Source organism: Zootoca vivipara, chromosome 12 (assembly GCF_965207765.1).
Source record: "Zootoca vivipara chromosome 12, rZooViv2.hap1.1, whole genome shotgun sequence".
Classification (NCBI taxonomy): Eukaryota; Metazoa; Chordata; class Lepidosauria; order Squamata; family Lacertidae; genus Zootoca; species Zootoca vivipara.
The window spans coordinates 37273725-37291028 of NC_142595.1; the positions used below are offsets into that span (position 1 = coordinate 37273725).

Consider the following 17304-nt stretch of genomic DNA (forward strand, 5'->3'; position numbering starts at 1 on the left):
TGTAGGAAAGATTATGGTTTTGAAATGAGAAAGCCTGGAAAATCCCACCTTTAAAGGAAAATGTACGGTGAGATGTGCAGGCTTGTTCATGACATAGTTCCCACTATCTGCACATCGTTGCTGGAAGCACAAGCCTTCTGGAAAGTATTGGGTTTTGTTTTTGCAAGGGATGACATGCCCAGCAATGACATCACAGGCTTGAAAATGAGGGCCAGGAGATGCTCCAGCTTCTGGGGAGGGAAGAACAGAACAACTTACAAAGGGGGCGAAAGGTCCCAGGTTCAATCCCAGGCATCTCCAGGTAGGGCTAGGAATGGTCCTCTGCCTGAATCCCTGGAGACCGACAGCCAATCAGTGTAGACAATACTGATGGAGGTGAACCAACCATCTCACTCAGTATAAGCAGCTCCCAATGTCCTTGTGTGTGTGACGCCATAGCTGCAGAGCAACATCATGCAACCGTTTGTTGCGACTTCCCAAGGGTCATTTCTTCCTTTTTCTGCCACTGCCAGTTCTCCGCGCGCAGCTGTTGGCCATGGAGAAGTCGGGCACGTGGTGGCAGTTCACGGCCTCGGTCCTCACCGTCTACCGCCAGCGCCGGGTGCCCATTCGGCGGGGCGAGCAGCCGCTCTGGGTGCCTGAGCAGGACCTGGCGTGCCGCTGCCTCCACCTCCAAGTCGGCAAATCTTACCTGGTGATCGGCAACGACGAGGAGTCGCCCGACCCTGCCCGGTTAATCCTCGACAAAAACAGCCTGGCCCTGCCCTGGAGGGATGCCTGGGCACACAAACTGCGCAGTTTCCAGCAGCAAAGCAGGCGTGGGAAATGTAGACTCAGCTGAGTCAGCACAGTGGGGGGGTGGGGGAGCAGGGAGGTGGGCAGAAGGAAAACAGAGGGAGGGAATGGGGAGGCAAATGGGTACATTTGGTGATAACCCTCCACTTCCCTTGCTATTACAGAGCATAAGGGAAACACTTGGATTTTTAAGTGTTAGTTTTGAGGACGTCTAGGCCTCTCTTACCTCCTCCATCCTCTCCTGTGTGGCAAGTAAGGAACGCTTGAAAAGAAGTCAACGCCTGTGAATCCCAAGGCAAACTGACCTGATCTGCACCTGCCGAACTGAAAATGTGCAGACTGGAGCATAACTATCCCTCCGCATGTGTCTGAAATTTACGACGCATTTCCCCACAAATAAATAAATGCCAACATGCATATTTCAAGATAAAAGATGCTTTTAGAAATAATGTACGTTGGGATAAATGGTGTATTTAAATACGTATTTTGTGTGGGGTTGGTTCATTCATTTCAGTGGCAGGTTAATGTGGGAATGAGGATGGAACAGATTTGCAAATGGACACGTGAATTGGGCGTGCGTGTCTGTCCATCAGCAGAGGTGAAAGTACCACCCCTTTGAGGGCGGAGGGGCTGAGGAACTTCATTTTCACAAATGAATCAGCATCCCTATCTTACAGTCATGTCTACCAGGTGGTTTGCTCTGAGTCGGTGGCTGCTCCAAAGGAGGAGGGAGATACGTTTTGGGTTGGGTGTTGTTGAGATGCGCTGAAGCAGTGGGTCTACTTATTGCTTTCTGGCGGCAAAGCTCTTGCCAGCTTGCGAAACTTGCTCTCAGGCAGGGGAAAGGCATGTCATGTGTTTGTGGCAAGGCAGGAGCGTGCATCTGTTTCTCCCTCGCAACAGCCCCCCTCGGTGATGCGCAAGCTACTAGTAATATTGAGAGAGCTACTAGTAATATTGCAAATGAATAAAGGAAAATGCAGCCTACGTTCCTCACGGACTTAACTAACAACTCAAGTCTCGGGCGCTCCTCCTCAGTCAGAAGCAAGTCCCAAGGAGGGCAAAGGGACTTCCTCCCAGGTAAATCTGCTCCTACCTGCCTGCGCCTCTCCCTTGCTTCCACCTTGTCTCTTGCATGCAGGCACCCAGGACGTTGGGGAAGGCACAGGCCGCCCCACCCACACTGCAGCAACGGCGGCACACGGGCTCAGGCTCTCTTAGCTAGCAAAGCAGCTCGAGTGCCTGCTCCGAGCTGCTGCGTGAGAAGCAACAGGAGCAAAAAGAATAAGCAGAGCTTTCTGCGAGTTGAAGGAGTGCGGAAAGAGGATGGCGCTTGGCTTACTGACCAACACAGATAACAACTCACTCTCAAGAAGCAGGCCCCAGTGAGTGGGAAAGGACTTCCTCCCAGGTCAGGCCTGCCAGAAAGGAGAGAGATAGTCGCCTATAAATTTGAAGCAGCAGCAATCAAAGATATACGAGGCAAGGAGTGTTGAGGTTTGGTGGCAGAGGAAGAGTTAAGAGGAGAGAATGGGATAACCTAAAAACCATGATAGGGCGAACACAGCACAGCAGCATGTACTTGATTTAGGAAGCCTTTTTGCATTGCTATTGGTTACTGGAAAAGTAGTTTCTTGCTTCAGCATTGCTTCACCTGGGCAGTAAAAACAGCCCTGCGCTTCCGGTCAAAAAATGAAGGAGGGAGCAATCTATGGTACAAGGCGAACTTTGAGGCAGTGCAGGATGAGCTCATCGGGCCACATTCTCCTTGGTATGTCTAAAACAACTGCACCATCTAGTGGACAGTCGGGAGAGCTATTGCTGCTTTATTAGTTTGGGGAGGCAAATTTTTATAACCCATCGCGACTGCAAATAAAACAAAAGGAGGAGTTTGCAAGAGGAAAGGCAGACGAACCTGGCAAAAGCAAATGTTCTTTTGCAGTAAAGAGAGGCACAGGATTATTGTGGCACAGCAGGAAGAGAACTCCTTGCCTGGGGAACAAAATCTAGCATGTACGGGGGGAAAGGAAAGGGCAGACCCTTTGTCCCTGAAAAGCTAGCTTTCTAAATGCAGGGAGCATTTTATTTTGTGGGGGATGACTCAGACACACAACATCACCACCACCACCACTGCAGCTTGATATGATACTGTCAGAGGTTATTACGGCTACTCTTGAGTAACGACTTTCCACATACTTGTCTTTAAAAGAGTCTTTATTGGTGCACGTTATTTACAGTGTGGTGAGCTGTCGGTTTCATGTCCGCTTATTCCGTGTCAGAATCTGGCACTGCCCCCTTTCGGGACCTGGACCAACATAAGAGTCGCGGGACAGCGAATCTCCTCCCCTTTCTCCTCTTTAATTCCGGTGCCGGGTGAAAGGGTCTGCGCTCCGTCTTTTCCCTCTCCCCCCTTTCCATCTCTCTCTCTTCCCACCTGTGGAACAGGGGCTCTCCCATGCTGCCGGAGACCTGGCTCTCTCTCTCCGCCTCCTGACTAGCCCCTTCAGACCCTGCACTTTCCTGGCTGCTTGGGGACGAACTGCTCCTGATGAGAGGGGGAGGTTCTCTGTAATCTCCCCCCCTTACAGATACAATCCAAGAAAACTTTAATTCTTCCAGTTGTATACGCTAGCCCTCTGCTTTCTATCAGAGTGAAAAACTCCTACTGTTCATTGCTCAAAGCATAACCCTGCACTGGAATCCTCAGTAGTGCTGATAGCTAAGCTGGGACTCCTATATTATGTGAGAAGAGCAATTGTAGCTTTTGTGTTAAAAAGAGTAAGCTGGTCCTCATAACAAAGGATGGTGTAAAAGGACATTAGAACGGGAAATTCTGCACCTAACGTTTTCCTCTCCGAAACATTAAGGTTCCTGGTGGATTTCAGTTTGGAGTTCATCCCAAGGAAATCTGATCCCTGCGTCTTTCATCTTCTCCTGGTAGAGATGATGGAATGCAGCACTCTGCTCTGAAGTGAAATGATTTTTCCAATCTCCAGAAATCCCTGCAAAAAAAGAAAAAGAAAAAGGTGGGTGGGGGAATATGAGAGAGCTGGAGGGATCTTTTACTCTAGAAGACGTACCACCTCCTCAAATATTGAATTGCAAGTGGTTATGCCAAAGAATTCCCCCTCCCCAGGCTTTCAGGGTTGTTGTTTTTACCTTTCCTGAGGAAGGGGCTGATCTTTTGGTTCATAATATCCTCAGAGATGAGGCTATAGTTCACCATCTTGTTGCCCTTCATGGCTTCAAAAGAGGCATTCTCCACCACGGAGTCAACAGCAGGCACATCTAAGTCCTTGCCCAGGAACTGGCAGATGCGGAGGACACTGCCCCGCAAGTCCTGAGAAGGGGAGATGGCAAGGGTTGGAAGGAGCTAGACTGCCAGGGCCTCACAGTAGCCTAGAATGGCTTATGGGTCTGACTTGAGGGAGGACCAGGGGCTGAAGACCAAAGAAACCTGTTTTTTTCTTCTTAATAATTCACCTTCAGCAATTCATCATAGGTCAGAAGGAGAAAGTTTGCCTGGTCTTTGTAGGCCAGCCAGCTCTTGACATGATCAAACCAGGAGCCAAAGAGAACTAAAGAGAAACAGAGGGGTTTTTTTGTGTGTATGTGGTTTTAAAGAGAAGCAGCAGCAGCATGAAAAAAAAAGATTAAATTTTAAAAGATGCAATCCTACACACAGTCACTTGGAAGCAAGCACTATCAATTTCGGTGAGACTTATGAGGAAACTTGCATAGATTGTTCTTTTGCTGTCTACAATATTGTCCACCAGGATATATGGACAATATATATGGAAATAAGTGAATGAGAGAGAGGGGGAGAGAGAGAGAGAGAGAGAGAGAGAGAGAGAGAGAGAGAGAGAGAGAGAGAGAGAGAGAGAGAGAGAGAGAGAGAGAGAGAGATTGACAGCTGCTAAATCACCCTTCTCCATCCTGGTGCCCTCTGGTTGTTTTGAACTACAACACCCATCATCCCTGAGCATTGGCCATGCTGGCTGAGAGTTGTAGTCCAAAACATCTGGAAGACACCAGGTTGGGCAAAGGTGATCTAAGTGAATCTTTTTTTAACCGACAGCAGATTTTTAAGAACCTGCACGGCTCAGTTGCAGAGGGGAGCTATGTGCTTTTGGGGGGGGAGGGCTCTGTCTGTGTGTGTGTGGTCACACCACACCCACTTGTGGCCACACCCACCATTGTTTAATTGGTTCCAGGTTAAGCGGGTTTGACAGGTTGGAACTGACAACAGACCAATCGGATGTACGGATTGCATCTTTCACTTCCTTTGTAGGTGAACACTGCGACTTACTAGGAAATCAAGACTATTGGCAGGATTGCCATGTGAGATAGAACAGAGCCAAAGGCCACAGCATAGGGACAATGTGTGGGTCCAGCCTGCCCTCAACCAGCCCCCTTCCGCCTGCCTCCTTATTAACAACCAGTCCAGGAGGTGACACTGGCTGACAACCTCTTCCTTGGTCTCAGTGCTGCCTCTGTTGATTTCAACAGAGAGGAGGGTGGGGACAAAACCAGAATTAACGTGATCTAGCTATTGGTGGCTCTGGCTCTGCCTGCTATTGCTGCTAGCGCCACCTGCTGTCAGCCTCCTGGCCTTTCGTACGAGAAGCCCCGGCGGGGACCCAGACTACGCCGCTTGTGACCCCTGACACCTCCTGCCAAATGTCAGATCCCACTGCCATTCCCAGAAAACCCACAAGCTCATGTACCTTCCCCTGAAACAAACTTCCTGATGAATTCCCCAAAATCCTCCTCGTGCTCCAGAAACGAAGCCATCTTGGTGTAATAAAAGAGTGAGACACAGACATCCTTGGGGTCGCGGACGGTGTAAATGGCCTGGAAAAGAAAGTTTTGTCAGGCGTTGGAATAACTCTGCCAATGACTCTTCCTCATGCCGCGAGGCAGGCTCTCTCCTAGGGCACTCAATTAGGACAATTCAATAGTCTCTGTGATGATGATCATCATCATCATCATCATCATCATCATCATTATTATTAGATTTATATACTGCCCTTCATCAAAAGATCTCTGTTCCACCCCATGCAATGATTGGTTCCCTAGCATTGACAGTGGTACCATGCCCCTTCCCCCACTAATCATCATCATCATCCATTCTTTACCCTAATGTTCCAGGGCAGGTTACAACAATTAAAACACCATATTAAAAACAGTTTGAAACAACTTACAATAATGGAAATAAGGTGAGTACTAAAGCATACATCTCAGGTGTCAAAGGGCAAGGTAAAGCATAACTTAGGAGCTGCTGCCAAGAATGCCGTCTCCCTGGCCGCCACCCTCTGAGCTTCTTCTTTTAAAAATATATATATTTATTAAAGATTTCTTAGCTTACTAAAAAAAAAAATATGTGCATTGTCTCTTTTTTCAAGTTGTGTTTTCTACAGATCAGTTTTATTTGTCGTGAGACATTAGTGTTACATGCAGTGTTGTGTTAGGAAGAAAAGGGGGAAAGAAGGGGAGGGAGGAATGATAACAGCCTTATTAGAAAAACTAACCAATAAACTGAAACTTTATAGAAGTAAACTTTATAGAAACTTTATAGAAGTAAACTTTTATACTGAAACTTTATAGAAACGAATAGAAGAAGACGGCTTCACCCCGGTATGGCCTCCCTTTAGTACATACACAGCCCAACAAGACGACAAGAATCTGCCGACAGCATACGAATCAATCTGGCTAAGCTGATCCAAACACACACATACCCCACTCTCACACAAAAACAAATCTCACTACAGCCAACCAAAGACAACCAACCACACCTTAAGCCAGGCATCTCCAAACGTGACCCTCCAGATGTTTTCGGACTACAATTCCCATCATCCCTGACCACTGGTCCTGTTAGCTAGGGATGATGGGAGTTGTAGTCCCAAAACATCTGGAGGGCCAAGTTTGGGGGTGCCTGCCTTAGGCCACCCCAACCTCTCTCACCACCAAGTAAATACAACAAGCGAATAGTAAGAGAACCCCACACAAGTGACGCTGACACAAAACCCCACATATACACTAAGTGGAAGAACAGAAGCATTGCCACCCGACCCTCTGAGCTTCTGAGGAAACTGGGATGACCAAGAGAGCCCCCTCCACTGTACCTTAGCACCCAAGAAGGTCCTAGACTCACCTTAGCCTGTGAGGTGAAGAATGATTCTGGAAAGATTGCTGCGGGTAAGTGAGAGGTTATGAGGCGGGGGCACGTTTGGTTCTCCAGGTATTTCACCGCTGTGACCTGTTCGATCCAGGGCACCCGTTCCCAGCAGGGTAATGACCGTGAGAGGGTGGGATCCCCATTGTTGTGGATCAGGGTGAGGATTTCCTTCATCCAAGTTGTTCCTGGGAAAGGATGAAAGATGAACACCCTCTTGGCCTCTCCCCAAGGGAGTCACAGAGGGCATCTGCAGATGGGATTTTGAAATAAAAAGGAGCTATCCTGGTTAGCATCACCTCTCCTGTCCCCGTAACAGCTTCTCATGTGGGGAAATTCAACAGGTGCTGCTTTTTGAAAAGCTGTGCCTGTTGAATTTCTGCCTGTCCCGCAGCTGTTAAGAGTAAGGGGTGGGGGTGTTTTCCTGTGGAAGAGCATCAGTTGGGATCTGAGTATCTTCTAGATTCAAATAGAAAGAGTGGGGTAGACAAAAATGAGTGGATAGAGTTTGTCCAGAAACTCCGGGGAGGTGAGAGGCCAGGGGTGGGGTGTTGTGTGTGCTTTCAAATGGCTCACCAGATTTTGGATACGTGATGTTGAAGACGTCACTGTCTTGCACCTGGAAGCTCCGATGGGCATACCGAACGCTGTCTTCACTGTGCACTAGAGCAGGGAGGGTTATTCCACCGTACTCTATGGAGTGTGCAACCTGCCTGGCCATGGTCTTGGGATCGTGGGGAAGAAGTTGAAAAGAAGAAGACGCAAGCGTACACTTGTTTAATATTTGCATTTATTTAATTGTTGCATTTATTTATTTAATGATTGCATGCTTTAATCTGAATTCAGTTTCTCACTCATTTTAATATTGTTAATATTTCCCCTACTGTTTTTTTTACTGATGATTTTACTGCTGCGTTCTTTTTGCAAACCGCTTTGAGGTTTTGTTTTCTTCTGGTCTTCCTGTGCTCAGGGAAACAGTGGGTTGGAAAAACAAAGCAATTCATCCGGGCAGTCAAACCTTGGTTCCATGCCCCCACATTTACCCCTCTGGATAGCTCAGTTGGTGGAGCATGAGGCTCTTAACCTCAAGGTCATGGGTTCAAGCCTCTCGTTGGGCAGAAGATCCCTGCATTGCAGGGGGTTGGACTAGATGGCCCTTGTGGTCCCTTCCAACTCTACTACTCTATGCTTCTATATCCCGCCTTTTTCTCCAAGCTGATGGCTTACGTGGTCCACCCCCTCTCCATTTTATCCTCACAACAATCCTACCGGCCAAGAAGCTGCGAGGCAGCGACTGTCCCAAGTGAGCTTCATGGCCAAGTGAAGATTTGAGTCCTGGTCTCCCAGGTCCTAGTTTCACACTCTTAATCATTACACCATACTGGCTTTCTGTATGAATCTCAGAGTGTGTAAGCCCCTACAGCCCTTTATTGTTTATATTGAGTTGTTTTACTTGGGAAACTTGTGATTCATAAAGTCAACAAAGTGGGTATTGTGACCCACAACTTGGGTACCATGTACAGCAGAGGATTCTGATGGTGGGTGAGGATCAGATTATTCCAGGGGGCAGGAGAGGGGACTGTCAGTATCCCCTGTCAGCATCCCCTGGCTTAGGGAGGGAGTTCTCTGCAGCACCTCTACTCTCCATCTTCAAAGAAACCACAGAAATGAGAGGAGGGCCCTTTAACCAGCCAGGGAGGTGGAGCCTACCATCGCCCAGGTCTGGTCAGCCTACAGGGCGCTTCAGTTGCCTCCAGCTACCTGCAGGGGCAACATCTCTGTTGGCTCCCTTTATAGGGAGCTGGCCAAGGTCCTGCAGGCAAAAAACACATCTTGAGCCTCAAGTGCCCACAGAACTGGACAGTGCTGGTTAGGAACACATGGAGCAGCCTTGCACCAAACCAGACCATGGGTCCATCTAGCTTAGTACTGTCTACACTGGCTGGCAGTGGTTTCAGGCAGGAGTCCTTCCCACCCACCACATGGAGATGCTGGGGATTGAACATGGGACCTCCTGCATGAAAAGCAGGTGCTCTAACACTGAGCTACAGCCCTTCTCGCCTTGCAGCTTCATCAGCTGGGGTTCCCACTTGTGTACTGGCAGAGGGGGGGGGCTCCTGGCTGGCGCAGATTTGCCACATTTGCTGAGGGGGAGGAAAGCAGTGGCAAAAAGGAGCATGCAGGCCTTGGCGTCCGCTGCCCTGTGCCAGAGGCCTAACAATCCTGCAAAAGTTGAAGCTCTAACCTCCCCACTGCAGCTCTTCTTTGATTCCCCCCCCATCAATGCACTTGCAAATCAGCTGTCGTGCAAAACCATTGTTTTTCTATGTCTCTATGTCAGCAGAGGATGCAATGTGAAACTCGTAGATGTAGCGTGCTGTGCAAAAAGAATGTCGACTCCAGGATTCCCAGTAAAAGGGGGTTTCTGTGCCATACCCTTCCCAAAGCCTCCATCGAAGCTCAGTTGGTGGAGCATGAGGCTCTTAACCTCAAGGTCATGGGTTCAAGCCTCACGTTGGGCAGAAGATTCTTGCATTGCAGGGGGGGTTGGACTAGATGACCCTTGTGGTCCCTTCCAACTCTACTACTCTATGAAACATAGGCTGCAACATCCTTCTCCGTGGGCAGTTCACAAAAATGGCGTCCTCCTTGTGGAACACCCTCCCTTCGTATGTCAAGGAGATAAAGAACTACACAACTTTTAGGAGACATCTGAAGGCAGCCCTGTTTCGGGAAGTTTTTTATGTTTCATGTTTTATTGGGTTTTTACATATGCTGCAAGCTGCCCAGAGTGGCTGGGGAAACCCAGCCAGATGGGCGGGGTATAACTAATAAAATCATCATCATCATAAATTTATAGCCATGGCTCGCTTCCCCCAACTAGTGCTGCAGCCAATGAACTTAGGAGGACCCTGATTGACAACCACGAGGCTCCGGTACCAGGCCCTCCCAGATTCCAGGGAATAGAAATTTAAATATGGGGTGGGTGTATATGTAATTTTAGGCCCTCTGGGAATGGGAATAACTGTCGGAGAAGTAGACAATGGCAGGCAATTTGGGATCCCTCTGGGAATGCAAAGGCCTAGGATTGTTTACATGCCATACTTTTAAAGTGTATTTCCAACCAACCCACAAGAATCCTGGGAACTGTAGTTTGTTAAGGGTCCTAAGGAGTGTAGCTCTGTGAGGGGCAAGCAAGTTTTACTCACAGGGAGTCAGGCTGCGTAGACACCATACATTTAGAACACATGACTTCCCCTTGTTACCAGAGAACTGGTCATTGCGTGTACCCCCAACCTTAAGTCTAAGGCAGGCATAGGCAAACTCGGCCCTCCAGATGTTTTGGGACTACAATTCCCATCATCCCTGATCACTGGTCCTGTTAGCTAGGGATCATGGGAGTTGTAGTCCCAAAACATCTGGAGGGCCGAGTTTGCCTATGCCTGGTTTAAGGTATCAAAAATAAATGTTCACAAATACACAGGGGGAGGTCATTTGTTCCAGAAACAGAGAAAAACAGAGGAAAAGTTTCAAGAAGCAGCAGAAGGCTGAGATTATTTTGTCTATGCAAGGACATTTTCTGTGCGAACTGTTCTTTGGACATGCGCAGTGTGCCAAGCAAATGTTCTCCCACATTTCCCCATCACTTTCCTTACTGCAAAATTACTGGGTTGGGAGAGGGTTGTTGCCCAAGAGCTCCAAAGCAACTCTGGTGGTGAATGGCAAACTGAATTTGCCAGGATGCCACTGAATCCTGCCGAAAAAGCAGCATTAGTCTGACAGTACCCCCACTGAACTAACTGAGCTAAAAGCTGAACTTTTTAAACTTGGACTGATGCTTGGGCTTAACATTCCCATTTATATGTTGCATTCAGTAACCTCAACTGAGCTCGACCCAAAAGCTAATCCCATTTTAAACTGACTCAGGAGCAGGGAGTGGGAGCAGCAAGGAAGACTGAGCTTTCAACAGTTAGGATCACATACCCTCCAATATTTCTCCGATGAAAATAGGGACATCCTATTCCATAATGATGCTGATGCTGATTATGATATAGTATTTATACCTTGCCCATCTGACTCGGTTGCCCCAGCCACTCTGGGTGGCTTCCAACATATATAAAAACATAACAAAACATTAAACATTTTAAAACTTCCTACAGGGCTACTTTCAGATGTCTTCTAAATGTTGTATAGTTACTTATCTCCTTGGCTCAGGGGCTGCATAACCATACCTGCTAACATTTCTCTGATAAAAATATGGACATCCTAAGGAAAAGCTTAGGACATTCCAATATCAAATCAGAAACTGGGATGGCTTTGTAAATTCGGGAGTGTCCCTGAAAAATAGGGACACTTGGAGGGTCTGGGGACAAAGGAGGGGAAGGGGAGATAGCTGTTTGCGAAGGCCTCTCTACTTGATCAACCCTTTTTATTTTCAATAGGAGGAGGAAACACTCACCTGTTGCCTCTCCTTTCACAGGCCCAGATCCCCAGCAGCAGAACCTGCTTTTACTGGCTCCTGGTAGCACGATCTCTGCAGGGGGTGGGGAAAATCCAGGCCACTCACTGAAAGACACACAAAAGGAGACTTTGTTCTTTGTGGAGGGAGGGATAGAGGGAGGCAGCAGAGCAAAACCAAGGCGACATATTTTGATAGGCAGCTCTCCTTTGCCTCATAGGAATAAAAGAAAAACCCAGGCATATGTGACCATATGTCTCCATCACAGCCAGCTCCTATCTGCACACCACTTCCTTCTTAATCATTGAAAAATAATTTTGTGTACGTGTGTGTGTGTGTGTGTGTGTGTGTGTGTGTGTGTGTTCTCAGTTGTTCTTGGCTTTGAAAGGCAATGCATGTACAATGCCTCTGTCGGGTAAGGAAGGCTTGGCGCCCTGACCCCCACTTGCAGCCTAGCCCCCAAACCTCCAAACCTGCATGACAACCCTTCCAAAGAACTACCGGTAAGAAGTTCTGAATTTCCACTCCTTATCTGGAAAACGTTACTGGTGAAATCAGGAATCCTGACTTCACCTAAGTCCGGGTGAGTGAGAATCCTTTTTACTGCCTAAGGGCTCGCTCCCATCTGGGTCATGTTTTAATTTGTTTATCGTTCATTCATTCATTCATTCATTCACCCATGCCACACATAATTTTATACACTTCTGTCATGTTGCCTCTTACCGGTCTTTTCTCTAAACTAAAAAACAACAACCCTACTTTCATCTGAAATCCACTTCCCTACAAATTCTCCTCACTGGATTTAGTTCTGCTCTCCAGAGCAACAAAAAACAAGTCTGCTGTATCCTCTGCATGACAACCCTTAGTTGAAGACAGCGATCGTGTTTCCCCTGAGCCATAGTTTACAGTTCAAATGGCACACTGCACTATGGTTACACTAAAGCGGAAGGGGGAAGCTTCTGATCTCCACACCGGAGGAACAGGGGAATGTGCACAAAGTGGGGCAAGGAGGCTGGGCTCATGTCCCTAATGCTAAACCATGGAGAGCGTTCACACATTCAGCAGAGAGTCCTCATGTGCTAAGTAAGCAAGCAAAGACTAAATCAAGGGTAAATCCCCCCCAATGTGAACTAGACATGGCTGGTTCACATCTAGTTGTGTCTCTGCTCCTCTGACGCTACTTCCTACATCCATTCCCCTAAAAGAAAACTTACTCCCTGCAACCATTCCCAGTTCCTTTTGACTGGACTCCCTTACCTTTAATAGCTGCAGAATATGGAGCAATTCAACAGGTGCTGCTGCTGCTACTGCTCCCCCTCCCTCCCCCTGCTTTTTTGTGGCTATGCGAACTGCCTGAATTTCCGCTTGTTGTGCAGCAGCTAAAACCACAGGCACTCTGCCAGGAATAAACGGTTGGCAACCCTTGCCCAGTTTTCATTTAACGGTCTATTAGAGCATTCAACCTGCCTGGCTCCCAGAAAACCCAGACGTTCTCCTAGCTTTCATCTTTATTGTAAACTGCCCCCCTCTCTCTGAGGGTCTTCCCCCCCCCGCCCCATTTTGGCCCACTGGACATAATGATTTCCTCCAGAAAAAGCCACCTAGGCAGCGCTTTCTCTCCTCTCTCTGTAACGAACTCCAGCTCCCTTTCCCAGAGCTTCTCAAACTCCGTGAGTTCTCTCTGCCCTCCCCTTCCCATAACCTACTAAATTTCACTTCATCCCCAGTGGACCCAGGAGTCCTGATTTTGCGATAACCAATCCAAGGAGGGCAGCGCTGGGCGGGACTTCCCTTTGAATAAACTTGCAAGCGTTGCCTCCTTTGCCAGGGGAGCCTTCGCCGTTAAGGTGGCACTGCGGAGATGCCCCTCGGATCTCGTATTTTCCCAGCCAGAGGAGGTGCCCACGCTTGGCCGGAGTTCTGCACATTTGGCCGGTTGCCAGAATGAGAGGATGCGAAGCCAGGGAATGAATGAGTGGAGGGAAGTCTCCCTCCCAGCCATCCAAAGTCACATCTCACCCTGAAGATGCCCAGGGGGCTCCTTTTCGGGAAATTTATGCAGGGCGTAAATCTAATCCATGAGGGTGGTTGGTGCGCCAGGCTTTGCCGCTGGGTGCGCTCCAGCTGTTTTTGGACTACAACTCCCATCATCCCCTACCAGGAGGTGCTGGCAGGGGGATCATGGAAGTTGTAGCTGGAGGGCACGCAGTGGGCAAAGGCTGCCCTAAAAGAATCATTAAAGGCTTGCAGCAAAAACAAGCATGAGCTGTTCTGGTTTAAAGCAGTAGTACAGTATGTGAAATTCAGACCCCAACACTTTTGAAACTTTCCACTTTTCAGAGTTTGATAGCTCAGTCAGAGCAGGAGACTCTTAATCTCAGAGTCGTGGGTCTGAGCCCCGTGTTGGGTGAAAGATTCCTGCCTTGCAGGGGGTTGGACTAGATATGGCCCTCACGGTCCCTTCCAGCTCCACAAGTCTGTGAATCAGAGGTGAAGTTCTTCCTGACATGGAACTATGTGGTGGGAAAGGTTTCACCCTTCTTAACTGGTGTCCTTCCTTTCCTCCAACCACTGATGTTCACTCCCTGGCCTACTACGCCCTCCTCTTTCTTCAGCCCATCTGTGGTTGTTTTGGCCTTCTGCACAGTCCTGGGCTTTCTTTTATCTCCTCAGAGATGGGCTCTGCACGTCCTGTGGCTGAACCCCAGCCTTCCCTTCAGGCATGGCCAAACTTGGCCCTCCAGCTGTTCTGGGACTACAATTCCCATCATCCTTGACCACTGGTCCTGTTAGCTAGGGATGATGGGAGTTGTAGTCCCAAAGCAGCTGGAGGGCCGGAGTTCAGTCAGTTGATGTCAGACTCTTCATTGCCTCTGAGGCAGTTCAAGGACAGCTTATGTACCTCCTTGATTGTTGCAAATAGTTGCTAGGATCCTGGCAGAGTTCAGATTCTCCCTTCTTCCAGGCCCAGAATTGGAGGCTTGAATGATCCCTGATCAGGAAACTCCATTGGGTCTAATTTAAGCTTTCATGTACAGGGAGGGGGGCAAACATGGGCAAATCAAATGCCCTGACCCTGGAAAGTTGCTTGTACCTAATTTGTCCACTGCAAGCTCGGTTGGCTGGAACAAACATGGTGCTGATAACACCAAGGTTGCAGTTTCGATACCCATAAGAGACAACTGCATGTTCCTGCATTGCAGGGGGTGGACTAGATGATCCTCAGGTGCCCTTCCAACTTTATGATTCTATGATTCTAAGCTGCCATCTTTCTATCAAACAGCATCTATTTTGTCTCCTCTCTCCTGATCCTTTTGTTGTTGTTGAATGATTCACAGATGCTTCTTTCTTCTCTTATTGAATATTTTTATTGGGTTTGGTTTCTTAAAAAAATGTCAATACAAACATATAGCAATTAAAAGTATCCAGGGGACATAATAAAAGAGACATGTTATTTTTTTGCAACATGGTATGATTTTATTTCATTTACAAATGAAATGGTTGGGCAGTTCCACAGTCTGGATTCTATGAAAATATATTGTCAGGCATGGGTGTAGCCAGAATTTTTGTTGGGGGATGGACGGACTTCAAATTTGTATTGTTTTTTATTGATTTAGGGGAGGCAGCTGTCACCCCCCCTGGCTACGCCCATGCAGTCAGGTGTATGATTTTTAAAAACATAATTTTTAAAAAATCATACAGCTGGCTGAATATATCTTCACATTTATTATGACAAACTGAGAAAAGAGAGAGCACAGGAAGCAATGCTTTTATCTTTATTTTTATTTCTCTGTCAAGACTGCACATGCACATATATATTTAAGTTTGATGGTTTAATTGTTTACACAAGGAAGTCTTGTAATAACATTCTTATCCTCTCTGCAATGATGCTGCGTGTTATTTATGTTTCTTCGTTTCCCCTCTTTATATCTTATCCATCCCCTTTATAATTTGAGATCTTAATAAAAATAATTTGGAAAGAATACACACACATACAGTAAACAGTGGTGTGTTAACAAGAGTCCTTGAGGTACTCAAGGCGGACATATCAGCCTCCTACAATAAAGAGATTTACCTCAAAATGTGTTGTGTCATTTGTGTCCTCACAGTATTTAAGAGCACATTTTACTAGGGAGAATTAAAAGGGCGGAACCTGCATATAACAGCTCCATAAAACAATCTGAGTCAACAGCAGACATATCAGAAAACCATCTCTCCTTACATACAACAGAAAAGGCCACCATATACCGGCACTTTCGATTTTGCCTTTTTTTTAGCAATTCACCTTGGTACTTACACAGCACTATTATACCGAACTTTCTGACAGAACCACGTCCCGTATTTTGTCCAACCAACCATTCATGGAGAATCCTGATGTTTTCCAATAGCTAGCCTGATTCCACATATGCTGCCACAAGGAACCAGATTGTTCTTTCTAAATGCTAGTGGGGTAACGTCTCAGCCCCAAATCTGTGGACCCAGTTTTCTGATTTGCTTCAAGCCCTCCAAAGCAAACAAGTTCTCTTGGAGAATGGCCTCTCAAAGCCTGTTGTCATATGCAAACTTCGAGGGGGGAAATACCCATAGCTCAGCAGCAGGGCAGATCTGCTTTCTTACTGCAGGAGGTTCCTGGTTTGATGGTTCAATCCCAGCCCAGGCTGATGGTGTTATGGGAATACCGTATAATATCTTGCTTAGCCGCCAATTTCCACGCAGACCATTTTGAGAAGAGCATTGGAAGCAGGGAGCTGGCTGTTCACCCTCTGTCGGCAAACATGGATTTGCCAGCAACTTCTGTTGTTGCAGTTGTCCCTTTTCCTACAGATGCCCCTTTCTACAAGGATTTTGGATTGTTCTAGGTCAGCCTCTGGGTCCCACCTGGAGCCTATCATCTCTGGGCCAGCTGGGGATGAGGAGACTTGCTCTCCAAAATACCTGGAGGGCACCAGGTTAGGGAAGCTGTCCCAGGTTGTCAACTAGTGGGCGGGGAAACTAGCAAGGCCAGATTTGGCCCAGGGTTTGCCAGCTGCTGACTGATAGTCTGAAAAGGAGACAAATGCATAGAGACAGTGGCAAGCAAGTGCATTGGAAGCTGGTCTGTTGGGGCAACTGGGAGGCTGCCCCACCAAAGTCGGTCTGGCCTCAGTCAGCCGCCTCCTGCCTGCCTTCTTTCCTCTACCAACACACAGTGGCTCTGGCTGTCGCCTTCCTCCTCCTTAGTCTCAGGGTAGCCCTTCTAGAACTCAGAAGGATGGGGACAAAACTGGAATCAGCTTACTCTGCTGGTGATTGGTTCTGTCTTAAGGACACAAGAAGACCCCGTTTGGATCAGGCCAATGACCCATCTAGTCCAGCATCCTGTTCCCACAAGTGGCCAATCAGAGGCCACAATGGGAAACCCTCAAGGAAGACCTGAGCAAAAGAAGCCTGCGGTTTCCAGAAAATGGTATTCAGAAGCATTTAGCCATGGTGGCCATCGATAGCCCTCTCCTCCATGAATTGGCCCACTCCTAAAGCAATCCAAGTTGGTGGCCATCCTTGCCTCCTGCAGCAGTGAGTTCCACAGTTTAACTATGCCCTGCTTGAAGAAGGACAGCTCAGTAGAGCATGAGACTCTTAATCTCATGGTCCTCATGGGTTCAAGCCCCATACTGGGCAAAAAGATTCCTGCATCTCAGGGGGCTGGTCCCTTCCAACTCCACAGTTCTATGATTCCGAGAAGTACTTTCTTTTTATCTGTCCTGAGTCTTTGCTTCCTGTTGGCCTCCTTTGCCTTCTGCCCCATCAGTTCAAGGGGCACCAGCATCCACGGTGCATGAAGCCACACTCTGTGGTCCTCGCTCCTGTGCTTGGCAGCAGTGTGCTTGGCCGATGC

At 47.8% G+C, this 17304-nt stretch overlaps 2 protein-coding genes across 11 annotated transcripts in view; one reads left to right on the forward strand and one right to left on the reverse strand.

The window, feature by feature from the left end:
• The window catches only part of NTN5 (netrin 5), a 34798-nt gene extending 33521 nt beyond the window's left edge, over positions 1–1277 (forward strand). For all 8 annotated transcript variants that reach the window (XM_088655056.1, XM_088655054.1, XM_088655052.1 and 5 more), the window contains one exon: positions 513–1277. In XM_088655056.1, coding sequence (XP_088511182.1) covers positions 513–841 — 329 coding nt within the window. In that variant the 3' untranslated portion in view covers positions 842–1277. The remainder of the gene's footprint in view (positions 1–512) is intronic.
• Positions 1278–2991: 1714 nt separating this feature from the next.
• Positions 2992–13457, reverse strand: LOC118095017 (sulfotransferase 2B1-like). Of its 3 annotated transcripts, none has more exons than XM_088656153.1 (8): positions 13136–13457; positions 11430–11536; positions 7547–7694; positions 6950–7158; positions 5523–5649; positions 4279–4373; positions 3955–4135; positions 2992–3797 (listed from the first exon to the last, which is right to left on the reverse strand). In XM_088656153.1, exons 3-8 carry the CDS (start codon positions 7689–7691, stop codon positions 3658–3660), a joined length of 897 nt encoding a protein of 298 aa, XP_088512279.1. In that variant the 5' UTR covers positions 7692–7694; positions 11430–11536; positions 13136–13457; the 3' UTR covers positions 2992–3657. The 3 variants fall into 3 exon arrangements, with proteins under 3 accessions (XP_088512279.1, XP_034991753.1, XP_088512280.1); XM_035135862.3 differs by having other exon boundaries at positions 12687–13170; XM_088656154.1 differs by lacking the exon at positions 13136–13457 and adding an exon at positions 13031–13128.
• Positions 13458–17304: the final 3847 nt, after the last annotated feature.